Source organism: Pogona vitticeps, chromosome 1, assembly GCF_051106095.1.
Source record: "Pogona vitticeps strain Pit_001003342236 chromosome 1, PviZW2.1, whole genome shotgun sequence".
NCBI classification, from domain to species: Eukaryota; Metazoa; Chordata; class Lepidosauria; order Squamata; family Agamidae; genus Pogona; species Pogona vitticeps.
Genome location: NC_135783.1, coordinates 166,385,678 through 166,398,656, shown reverse-complemented (window position 1 = coordinate 166,398,656; position 12,979 = coordinate 166,385,678). Strand labels below are relative to the sequence as shown.

General features: G+C 42.2%; 1 protein-coding gene across 7 annotated transcripts in view; it reads left to right on the top strand.

Annotated features, from left to right (window-relative positions):
- LOC110080662 (protein FAM228B) overlaps positions 1–12,979 on the top strand; it is a 56,896-nt gene that overhangs the window by 527 nt on the left and 43,390 nt on the right. For all 7 annotated transcript variants that reach the window (XM_078378332.1, XM_072976751.2, XM_072976762.2 and 4 more), the window contains exon 2: positions 9,243–9,353. In XM_078378332.1, coding sequence (XP_078234458.1) covers positions 9,243–9,353 — 111 coding nt within the window. The remainder of the gene's footprint in view (positions 1–9,242; positions 9,354–12,979) is intronic.

Genomic DNA, 12,979 nt, shown 5'->3' with positions numbered 1-12,979 from the left:
GTAAAGCCCCTTGGGAGGACTCCCCTCCCTCTGAAGGAAACCCTTGGGAAGGGCCGGCGCCCATCAGAATCGACTCTGGACGGCATGCAATTATTATTTGTTGTTTGGTAAAAGTAGACTTCATTCTGGAGTACATTTTACCTTAGATCGGTGTCCAGAAGATAAACAGAGGTGGCAGAATCACGTTTAGGGGTCTGCTCTGCTAGGAAGTGGTCGCCATGGCACTTCATATTTTTGAGTGTGGTGCCTCTAAAGAGTGATGTTGGTGTTGCCTCCAAGGGTCTTCAGACATTCAGTTCTCATTCTTCCAATTTCCCCCAGTTATTTCACTTTGTGTGATGCACTGTAACTTTTGTTTCATCTTAATATGGCCAAAGTAGCTAGCTGCATATTATGCTTTTTTTAAACAAAGGATTTTTCCCCTTGTTAATGTATTTTGCATTATTGCTTGCCTTCTTAATTCAAGATGGGTTGTGTAGATTCCGTTAATCTTCCTAATTCAAGTGGCTCTGGAGAATCGCTCCAACTACTGTACTTGTCTTGTGAGAATTCTGCCTACTGACAATTTCTAAGAACTTCTCTGCAAATGGGAGCAGATTAAAATCCAACAAAAGGAGCTACTGACTGATTTTGAGCCTTTGCAATGTAAATTGCATTTTTGGCACCTTCCAAAGCTTTAAATAAATTTGAAATCAATGAGCATGCATACTAATTGGTTACTGTAATAATTAAAACTTTGTGGCTATCTCCAAAATAGAGCCTCAATTCCCCCCTTAAATATAGAGTGACATTTTGAGCATAGAGTCCATATGTCTTTTGTACTACAAAATGTATAGCTAACTAGGAGAAAGAGCAAAATAAAGGATTTCTGTGAGATTCTCATATTGGATCACTTTGACTCTGTCCGTGTACTCACTTATTTGAGAGTACACACCATTGGACTTTTGAGTAACTTTTAAATACTAACAGTGCAACCCGCTACCTGCTGTCCCCTGAATTCAGCCTTTCTTAACTTTATTTTAACAAAAGACTTTTCATGCTTAGCATTCTAGACCCATTAATACTATCAGGTTCATGGCTTCAGCTGGGTCAGTATTTAGTTACTGCTGAACTCTAGAAGATAATATATTAAATATAAATGAATTGTGGGGCACAGTACATTTTCCTCAACCCTAACCTTCATCCTTATGTCTCCTGTCCTTGCAGGTAAGGATGAAATTGCAAAAATATTCTTTTCACCCTGCAAGAGGATGAGAGACTCTCTCATGCTATTGATACAATTTCTATGCAAATTGCATATTGTGTTTAATTTGTGAGAACTACTATAAACTATAGAATCAGAAATGTGGAATATATTTGCATCTTTTAAAACACATAGCTAGTCTTGTTTGTGCATATGCTTTCCTTCTTAAAGGGAAAGAACCCTAGATTTACACAGAAATATTGTACACAAATTGTAGAAACTTTTCCAAAAAAAGAAAGGAAGCACTTTTTGTCTTGCTTTTTCTTTGAAGGAAAGGAATCTTACCAGGCTTGGAAATGTCTTGTTAAGTTATCTTGTTGAATTAAGATAGACTAAATAAACAAGAATGAGGAATTTAGCAAGTATCTTCATATCCCTTGTCTCTACACAGGAGGAATATGAATACTTGCTGGATATGAAAGTATGAAATTTCCAGACAGATGCAGTGGTAGTATAGGTTTTCTACTTTGCCTCAAAGTTTTCGTCTTGGTCTCTTTAAAAGTAGATTATGCTTCAGTTTCCTAATACGGGACATGCAGAAAGCTGCAGGTTGAATTCTTGTGATATCCTGATTCATTTTGATATTTGTCTCCATGTCTACTCACCACCTCTCGAGGTAATTGGTTCCACTGTCCTACTGGTCTAACAGGAAGTTTTTCCTGATATTCAGTTGAAATCTGGTTTCCTGTCACTTGAGCCCATTGTTGCATGTCCTGCACTCTGGGATGATTGGGAACAGATCCTGACCCTCTTCTGTATGACAGCCTTTCAGGTATTTGAAAGTGTTATCATATCACCCCTCTGTCTTCTTTTCTCAACGCAAACATGCCCAGTTCTTTCAGTTTTAAAGGTTCAGTTGAGAACCTGTTGTTGTTTAGTCGTTAAGTTGTGTCCAACTCTTCGTGACCTCATGGACCAGAGGACGCCCGGCCCTCCTGTCTTTCACTGCCTCCTGGAGTTTGGTCAATTTGATGTTGGTAGCTTCAGCGACGCTGTCCAACCATCTCGTCCTCTGTCGTCCCCTTCTCCTCTTGCCTTCACTCTTTCCCAACATCAGGGTCTTTTCCAAGGAGTCTTCTCATGAGGTGGCCAAAGTTTTGAAGCCTCAGCTTCAGGATCTATCATTCCAGTGAACATTCAGGGTTGGTTTCCTTTAGAATGGATAGGTTTGTTCTTCTTGCAGTCCAGGGGACTAGGTTACAGACATAGAATATTTTCAATTAGCACTAGACAAAGTTACATCCATCAGATTCATATTAGCTACAGATGTCATAAAAGGGTGACTACTTCATCTTTTGTATCTCAAGAAGAACAATCATCATCGTTGTTTAGTCGTGTCCGACTCTTCATGACCCCATGGACCAGAGCACGCTCCATATATAGACTGGGAATTCCAGATTTCTTACAGTATCATAAATCTGAAATTTGTCTCTTGCCTCCTTTTTACCATTTTTAAAATGCCATCTATAAAATCTCTTTAAACCATTTTCTTTCCAGTTTGCTAATTTTATCCCAGTATAATTAATGTCTTGCCTTCGGAGCCATTCAAATATGTCTAATCTATGGTCAGAAATTTATCCCTCATGCAGCTGCGCCCTCATGTATTCCTCATCCTTCACATTCTTTCCTATCAGAGTAATCTTAACGTGCTTTCCCCACTCATCCACCTGCTCCTCCCTTTCATACAGATTTATTGTTTTACTCTCCTTTTTCAGGATTTCATCCTGCTTTCTAAGAAAAAAAGTCTGATAATGCCACTTCTTCAGTTGGTTGGTCTTCGGTCTCACTATTCTTCCCCTTGGCATACAATCCAGAAAATATCGCCTTGACTTCTTAGAACTGGGCCTTAATGTGATTAATAATGTTCAATTGCACTTCCTGAATATAGTTCTTGAAGTAATCTTCCATTGTAGATTTAATGATGAATCACTCTATGTCCTGGATGTGCTTTCATATATCATGATGCTTCTAGTGCGAAGAGAAAAGTTTCTTCTGATTTTCCTGTGGCCCACCAGATCAACTTTAGTTTGTTTTTTTTTCCCCAGTCCAGAGCCAAAAAATCAAGAATTATTTAGGTCAGCCCGAACTCAGACTCCTATGAAAACCAATGCTGTTCAACATCTATATGAGGCTGCTGGGAGGGGTCATCAGGTGGTGTGGGGCTTTGGTCATCAATATGCTGATGACACCCAGCTCTACATCTCCTTTTCACCAACTGCAGGTGATGCAGTCCTGTCCCTCCAACGCTGCCTGGGGGCCGTGCTGCAATGGATGGCCGCGAAGAGTGGGGTCCGCAGCTTGGGCATATACTTGGATCCAACGCTCACCATGGAAATGCAAGTGGCATCGGTATTTCGCACCGCCTTCCTCCATCTTTGGCGGATTGCCCAGCTGCAGCCCTACCTTGACGTGGGGGCGCTCACTACCTTGGTGCATGCGCTCGTAATCTCAAGATTAGACCACTGTAACGCGCTCTATGTGGGGCTACCTTTGAGGCTGATGCAGAAACTTCAGGTGGTGCAGAATGAGGTGGCCAGACTCCTCACTGGAGTGAGAAAATGCCAACACATTTCTCTAACTCTGGCCACACTGCATTGGCTGCCCATTCGTTTTCGTATCGACTTCAAAGTCTTAATGCTTACTTACAAGGCCCTAAACCAGGCTTGTCCAACCTGCGGCCCGAGGGCCTCATGCGGCCCAAGTCAGCTCGTAATGCGGCCCAGTGCATTTTTTTTATTTTTAAAGAAATTCCAAAGTTTCAAGTTACACTGCCGGCATTTGCGGCTGGAATGTGGCCGGAGCATGTCACAACAGTAGAGGGGGAGAGAGGGAAGGAAGGAAGGAGTGGGAGGGGAGGGGATGGGGGTCTACGTGACTGCATTGCGCCATCCCCGTGGACCCCCTCCCGGCCCCATAAAGCCACCGGAGTCAAAGCTGGCAGCCTCTGCTGTCTGAGATCGCAGCTGCTGGTAAGCGCGCTTGGAGAGGGGCTGCGAAGGATGGCTAGGGCTGCCCCCCCATGCGGCCCAAACCAAATGTATGTGCGGCCCAAACCAAATTTTCATCTTCTAATGTGGCCCAGGGAAGGTGAAAGGTTGGACACCCCTGCCCTAAACGGTTTAGGACCCCGATATTTGGCGGAATGCCTGCTCCCACCAAGGTCTACCCGGATCACCTGTGTGAGCCAGGAGGTGAGGCTGAGGAGCCTGATGCCGAGAGAGGCCTGGAAGGAGAAGACACGAAACCGGGCCTTCTCGGCAGTGGCTCCTCGCCTCTGGAATAACCTCCCTTCGGAGATTCGCGCGGCCCCTATGCTGGGTATCTCTAAAACCCAATTAAAAACTTGGCTTTACATCCAGGCCTTCCCTCCAGCTAATTCCTAACTTTTCTTTCTAATTCTTTTCTATTTTATTTATTATAACTGTTATTGAATGTTTATGTACATTTTGTGTTTTATTGTTTTATCTTGTATTGGAAGCCACCTAGAGTGGTCCGGTAGTCCAGATAGGCGGGATATAAATAAAATAAATAAAATAAATGAAAACCACTCCAGTCGTAAATCCAACCATGATAAAGATCAGTTTGATTTATACCCACCTCTTGCAGCTCAATGCAGTATCATTTAGGTTAAAGTTACAGTGGTGCCTCGCTTGACAAGGATAATCCGTTCCATTGAAACTGCTGTTAAGCGAAATCCTTGTCAAGCGAAATTAAAAAACCCACTGAAATGCATTGAAAACCGGTTCAATGCATTCCAATGGGCTAACGTCCATCAAAGATCCTTCATAGGGCGGCCATTTTCCAGTGCCTGTAAAGCGAGGAATCCATCCTAAAGCACAGCAGAGAGCCATTTTGCACAGCAGGCGGCCATTTTAGAGCCACCAATCAGCTGTTTTAAAATTGTCGTCTAGTGATTTATACTTGCCGAAGCTGAGTAGAGATTCATTTAGTCCCTGTTCATGCAGTCTGATCGTAAATCTTCATACTTTCCCTCTCTCCGGGCAGCTGTTCACCATGATGGTGTCCTGTTGAGTCAGTTGCTTGATAGGAGGAAATAACTCATGAAAACAGATATACAGGTCTGAACTTTGGAGGATTCCAAGCCCTACTTGCTGCAAGTCCACTCTCCTGTGGAAAACTCGCTCCCCCTTCTCCTGGGGGGGGGGTCTGCTGACTCGAAGTAAAACCCAGGGGTTCCCAGAATCCCAGGAATTCCCCTGTTCTTGCTGCCCGTTGCTCCGCCTCTCCCTTCCTGAAACTTTCTATCCATTTCTTCCAGTTTACCTTCTGCTTCTTTTAAAGCATTTCTTCCATTTATTGAAGATGGGTTGGTTTCTTAAAGAGAAGAGGGGTAGGCATCCTTCATTCTCGAGAGACTATGGTAACGTGCTCTAAATAGAGGTCTGGGAACAACATCTAGTGTGGCTGAGAAGGCCAATTTGAGAGTGCCGATCCCTTCCACACTGAAGACAAATACAATCTGTCCCCTGTCCAGCTCCCTGATTTTGCTGGTTTCAGGAATGCTTCCTTGCCTTGGCCTGCTGGAGAAGTGTCTCTTCAAATTAGGACAGGTCATGCAGCACCACCTGCCTTCAAGCTGAACACTCAGATGTCAAAGTTTCCCATCTGTTGAGGTCCATTTCTAAGACCTTCAGATCCCGCTTGCAGATATCCTTGTATCGCAGCTGTGGTCTCTCTCTGGGGCGATTTCCCTGCACTCATTCTCAATATAGGAGATCTTTTGGAATCCAACCATCAGCCATTCTCTCAACATGCCCGAGCATGAATAGTATCATCAATCTAGAAATTGCTATTTCAGTAATGTATACATGCTAAAAATTCCAGCTCGTTCTAGGAGTATTCTATTTGGAATGTTGTCCTGCCAGGTGATACCAAAAATGCATCAGAGACAACGCATATGGAACGCTTCCTCTCCTGCCGTGCACAACGGGTCCAGGACTCATTCCAGTACAGGAGTGTGCTCAGGACACAGGTTCTATAGACCTGGATCTTGGTATCAGCTTCTTATTAAGCCATACTCTCTTTGTGAGTCTGGAGAACATGGTAGCTGCTTTGCCAATGCGTTTATCCAGCTTGGCATCTAGGGAGAGAGTGTCAGAGATCGTTGAGCCAAGGTACACAAAGTCATGAACAACCTCCAATTCTTGTGTGGAGATAGGATCTTCTGTTGAGCCATCGAAAACTACAGTGCCCTTCATTTCCTCATGAAAGGACCTAATGATGTTAAGGAATTGAAGTGGACATCCAATCTTGGGAAATATTTTAAACAGGCTGTCCCTGCTAACCAAGTCAAAGGCCTTTGTAAGATCTATGGAGGCCACAAAGAGTGGTTGTCATTGTTCCCTACATTTCTCCTGGAACTGTGTGAGGGAAAAGACCATCTTAGTGGTGGATCTATGAGCTCGAAATCTACACTGTTATTCTGTTATTCCCTGCAACGCTAAGAGAAATGCCACAGTAGTTATTGCAGTAACCCCTGTCTCCTTTGTTCTTATACAATCAATGTTTGCATCCTTCATGTCCTGTGGTACTCCACCTTCCCTCCAGAAAAGACAAAAGATTTCATACAGCTCGGTGGCAATGATCACTATACTGCACTTCAATAGGGATGTTATCCTTCCCAGGTGCCTTTCTGGAGGCGAGGGAATCCAAGGCCACTTTTATTTCTGCTAAAGTTAGTTCGCTGTCCAACTCTTCCAAGACAGGCAGGCACTCAATGTTATTTAATGCCTCTTCAGTTACTACATTCTCTCTGGAATATAGCTCAGAGAAGTGCGGCACCCAGCGGTCCATCTGCTGTGTTTGGTCCTGGATGATCACGCCTGTAGCAGACTTCAAGGAAGTATCTGAGAGCAGAGCTAAAGCCAATAATCATTGGAACATCTCCTGGCAGTCTGTTGAACTTTGCTACAAGCAACTTGAAGAGCCTGCAAGTTGTAGTCACTAGGACAGGCTTTGTATGCTGCTAGAGCTCTCCTCTTTTCCTTGGCTGGCATCAGCTCCTCCAAATGGGCTTCGAACCAGTTTGCCTTCTTTTTGGTCTTCTTGCCAAATGTGGACAAGGCGGTTTTATAAACAGCGTTCTTGAAATTTCCCATCGTTCAGGGGCATTTGCATCAGCCGGGCCTGGAAGGGTTTCCTCAAGCATTTCCTTTTCTTTGATCACGAGTCTTGCTGATGTCTGTACGTGGCCTTCCTTCTTTTTTCGTGTGATACTATTTCTTTATTCACAGCTTTACTCTGCTACACACCAGTGAGTGATCAGTATCGCACTCAGCTCCCTGATAACTGCGTGTGATCGTACTACTAGCAAGGCTAGAATGTCTAGTGAAGAGCAAATCGAGCTGATGCCAATGCTTCGATCTTGAATGACTCCAGGAAACTCTGTGCTGAAGCTTCATATTAAAGAATGTGTTGCTCACAGAAACACCATAATAACAGCAAATCCCAGCAAGCCTTGGCCATTTTTGTTCATCTTCCCAATGCCAAAACAGCCTAGACAAGTGGCCCAAGAATTGTGATCAGCACCAACTCTAGCGTTAAAGTCTCCAAGAATGAACAGTGGCTCTCTCTCGGGTATTTTTTTGATAGCAGCTGCTAGGTCATGATGGAATTCATCTTTGACTTCTGCTGTAAACGACAGTGTTGGTGCATATGCACTAATAAGGGTGACCAGTCCTGCTGATGAATGGAGCTGTAGATATAGGATTCTTTCACTCCCCACAGTATGTGGAACAATGGATGTCAACAGAGTATTTCTAACCGCAAAGTCAACACCATATTCCCTGATCTCATTCGATGGTTTTCCCTGCCAGAAGAATGAGCATTTTTTTTCTTTGACAGATCCTGAGTCTGGAATCTCGTCTCTTGCAGGGCTACAATGTCCATCTGTACCCTACTCAGTTCCATGTCGATGACAGCTGTCTTGCACATGTCATCTGTTTCCTGCAGGTCATCAGAAAAGCCAGGGGTCATTGTTTGAACATTCCAGGTGCCCAACTTTAGGACAGAAGTTTTCTTATGAGTGTTACATGGGGTAGAGTTTTGAGAATATACTGTATGTAGACAGAAATCCTGGTGACATCTGTGCTCAGTAGATTCCATGTGGCATCAGCTAGGACAAGAGTGAATAATTGATACTCTGTAGAATCATAGAATAATTGGGTTGGAAGGGGCCTATAAGTTCATTAGGTCCAACCCCTGCTCAGTGTAGGAATCTAAATCAAAGCAGATCTGATAGGCGAGGTTATTGGTTCCACTGTCATACTGCTCTAACAGTTAAGACATTTTTTCCTGATATTCAGCCTAAATCTTTCTTCCTATAACTTGAGCCCATTATCATGTGTCCTGCGCTCTGGGATGAAGAAGAACAGATCCTGAACCTTCTCTGTATATTTCAAGATTTTTCTGGTACCTTAATTCTGTAGTAATGACTCCATCTCATTACCCCTCCCCTTTTCCTATGCAAATGATAATTTTCTGGAGTATATGGCATTGCAGTAAAAGGTGTTTTTGTTGTTTAGTCATTAAGTCATGTCTTGCTCTTTGTGACCCCATGGACCAAAGCACGCCAGGCCCTCCTGTCTTTCACTGCCTCCTGGAGTTTGGTCAAATTCATGTTGATAGGTTCAGCGACACTGTCCAGCCATCTAAAAGGTGTTATTCATATCTAAATCCAGTGGTAGTTCTACTTAAAACAGATGCATTGAAGTTTTTGGGAGTTCAATCAGTTGTGACTTACAAATTCAGTTCATTTTAACTGGTCTTCTCTGGTTTGGACTGACATTGCATTTAACCCCTGGTGATTTAGCTAAGAAGATTCTTATATGTAGCAATTTGATACCTGTGAAAAATCTGACATTCTTAATCAATGCCATTTTTGGTAGACTAAATCTTCTGCTCCTTCTGTAAATCTGGAAAAAAATCATTATGCATTAGTTTTCATCAGTTTTGTTTATTTTAATATTTTCTTTTTGAGACTGACTCATCAACATCAATAAGTAGTGAAAGCTCAGGAGAAGACTGGCTCATAAAGATTTGCTGTCCAGGAGCACGACATCGATACTGCAGACATGCCAAAAAGAAAAAGGTAAACATTTCAATAAACATGGTTAAAACTAGATAAAGGGACAACGGTCTTGATGAATATGGTGTAGCACAACAGTTCTCAATGTGTGGCATTCAGCTGTTGAGTGCACATAACTTTTGTCTTTGCTTCTCAGTCTTCACTTTAAAAATGCACTAAATTATTCCAATTCACTCAGCATGTTATAGAGATGCAGAATGATTCCTGGCTTCCTCCTGTTTTGTACATCTGAAATCCAGTCACTAACGTAAGTTAGATGTTATATCTAGTGCTTAAGTGTATAGGACCCAAAAAATATAGAGGTGATGAAACCCTACAGCCTTTGCTACCATGGACATCCTATTTTTCTAGACATGATTCAGAAATTTGAACAGCTGCTTGTTTCTTCCATGTGAACTATATGAAGAAATTTCAGGCGAGGATCACTTTGACTTTTTAAATATGATTCACCAAGTGATAGTTTGGCCCAGTTGTCAGCACAACTTCCAAACCAAAAGGCCTGAAAGCCAAATCCAAAGTGGCTTTTTGCGACCACAATGATAGAGAGAGTGTTCGCCGTCTTTTTGATCTTCTTGCCAAATGTGGACAAGGCGATATGAATCTGCAGAACAAAAGCAACCAGAATTACAGCCAGAAAGGGCTCTCAGTATGCCTCAGTTAGCTAATGCTGAAACCAGAGAAGTTGCAGGTTTACGATCAACCTCTGAACCTCTAGTGAATGTAGAACCATTACCGGCTGAAGCTGAGGCTCCGTTTCCTAAGCAACCAGAGACGGAGACTGGTACACTAAGTATCCCATCAACTGAGAATGCAAAAGTCGTGTTTTTGAGGGAACAGGAGAACTGTGCTGATTTTAAGAGACTCTTGATGTCTAACTCTTCCTTGGAAGAAATCAGGCAGCAGGCTGATCGGGATGAGCCATTAACTAAATCCAAACTTGTAAGGTTCTATTGAGGCCAGAATTAGTTTGCTTTATAGAGAATTTGCAACGGGATCTCATTTAGACTTGGTTCCATCAATCCAATTAGTGGTTCCACAGCCCTACAGGGAGAAAGTTTTGAAGCTGGGGCATAGTTCTCCTTTCCAAGGGCACTTGGGTTGGAAAAAGACTTTACAACGAATTACCTAGCATTTTCTTTTGGCCTAATATCTCCAAGACAATGAAGGACTATGTGACTTCTTGTGATACGTGCCAAAGAGTTGGCTACCCCACTGATGTGACAAGAGCAAGGATACAGCCTATGCCTGCTCTGGGGGAAGTGTTCAAATGTCTTCAAATGGATGTCTTGGGACCTTTTTTGGGTTCACGAGCTCAAAAGTGATTTATGCTGACTTTCGTCTGTACAACAACTAAATGGGCAGAAGCATTTGCTGTAAGCTCCATATCTGCCCCCACCATAGCTAGAATGTTTTTGGAAGTGTGTGCAAGAATTGGTGTGCCTTCTGTGCTGATTTGTGACAGAGCAGGTTCATTCAGAAGTGAACTAGTGACAAAAGTTTGTGAACTGTCAGGAACCACCTTAAATTTCAGGGTTGCTTACCACACCCAGTCTCATGCTTTGGTGGAACACACTCAACAGACATTGCTCAAAATGATTAAAGCTTATGTATTAGAGTTTGGAAAGATCTGGGTAGATGCTTTGCCTTTTATTCTTCATGCCTAGCAAACAGCACCTCATGAAAGTTTGGAAGGATTCTCCCCTAGTGAAGTAGTGTATGGAAAAAATGTACATGGAACTTTGAACTTGTTGAAGGCTGATTGGGAAGGCATCTTTCAAACAAGCTCTGTGACTGTTGCTGATTTTTTGTACAATTTACAGTTGAAGCTAAATGCTATTCAGACAGCAGCCAAAAATAATATTGAGAGACCACAAACTAAACAATCTTTTTACCATGACTTTAAGTCTCAACATCGTGTATTTAAAGTCTAAGATTCTTTTCTTCTTTTGAACCCAATCAAAGTCAATAAATTGCAAATTGCCTGGCAAGGCCCTGGTAAAGAGCTACAGGGAGTGGGAACTATTAACTACAGTATCTTGTTCAGATGCCTGGTTCAGGGGAAAAACCACCATTTACCATACCAACAGCTTGAAATTGTACAGAGACAGGATAGCTATGATATTAAAATGCCAAACAGCCCATGATACGTCTCAAGATGAGCCTATGGACATTTTGTCTGACCTGGAAAATGCTGGAAATTGGCTTGACAATTATTTTGACTCTGATTCTGAAGACGAACAGTCTTCACTCACTCAAATTTTGAAGTGTTACAAGGATGTGTTTTCTGATAAGCCTGGTACCACCACCTTGGTTAAACATACTATAGACACAGGTGACAGCCCGCCTGTACGGTCTAGTCCTTACAAAGCTGTAGGAGCACATGCTGAGCAAATTGAACAGGAAATTCAGAAGATGCTAGATTTAGAATTGAACCCAGTACTTCTGCATGGACTTCACCAGTTGTCATTGCTCCTAAGAAAAATGTTGTAGGACAAATCCTGGATGAAGTTAGATTTTATGTGGACTACATGAAGTTGAATAAAATAACTGTACCTGACTCTTACCCATTGCCTAGAACTGATTATCTCATAGAGAAGCTGGCAGGTGCCAAGCTCTTATCAATTTTAGATATTGGTGAGTAAATATGGATGGAGAATCTATGGACTAAACCATGTTCATTGCCATTTCTAATGATGGAAATAGCTTCAGGCTGTCTCCATGTGCAGCTTGTTTTGCTTTTCCCCACATAATCCTAAACTTGGGGTAGAGTCCATAGAGGAAACTGAAGCCCCAGGATAGCATGTGTAGCTCAGTCATGAAGAAGGATAGAATAGTATCATCAACCTATAGGTATGTCTCTAAGGAGTAATGTGAAATTGCAGCCTGATTTGTTTGTTACTTATGTTTTCATGTATATATATATTAGCAGCCTGTGCTCTTTGCACATATCTCTCATTTTCATTGTGCATATTTGCAAGTAATGAATTTGCAAAAGAGAGAAGTCCTTGGTTTAGAGCAAAAATATGGTTGAAGCTATACTTCCAAAAACAAATAAATTTAGCCTACATATCAATGCCCTCAGTTTCACATTGGATCGTTGATGTACCCTTTTTGTATCTTTATTTCCACTCCAAATAAACACAAATGAGTTCTACTGTTTGATCTCCTAAAGAAAGGCTTCCGAACCTTTGAATTGGATAAAGATTATATAATGGTGGACTGCACTGCAAATCTGTTGTTTGTAAGACATTGACACTGGCAAAGCCTGCATTTTGTTTCAGTTCTTCCATACCACTAGTGATGTGTTATGTAAAGAGTTGGCTGGAGAATGTAATTGTGTTATAATGCAGTGGGTCTCCAAATGCTGTTGATTTTCAACTCCCAGAAACCCCAGGTAGCATGACTGTTGTTATGGAATAGTAGCATATTGACATTTGGAGACCTACTCTCTGAGAACTTTAATTAAGGTTTACTTGTTGTAGAAGTTAAGATACAAATTAGTGTCCAGATATGCCCATGATTTCAGTAAGGTTGGGAGGGGTTGATTGTGATCTGAATAGCTTTGCTGGATATAGTTTCAACCAAAACCTTATCCTTTAAACCATATGCAATACGCTCCTAGCCATGGC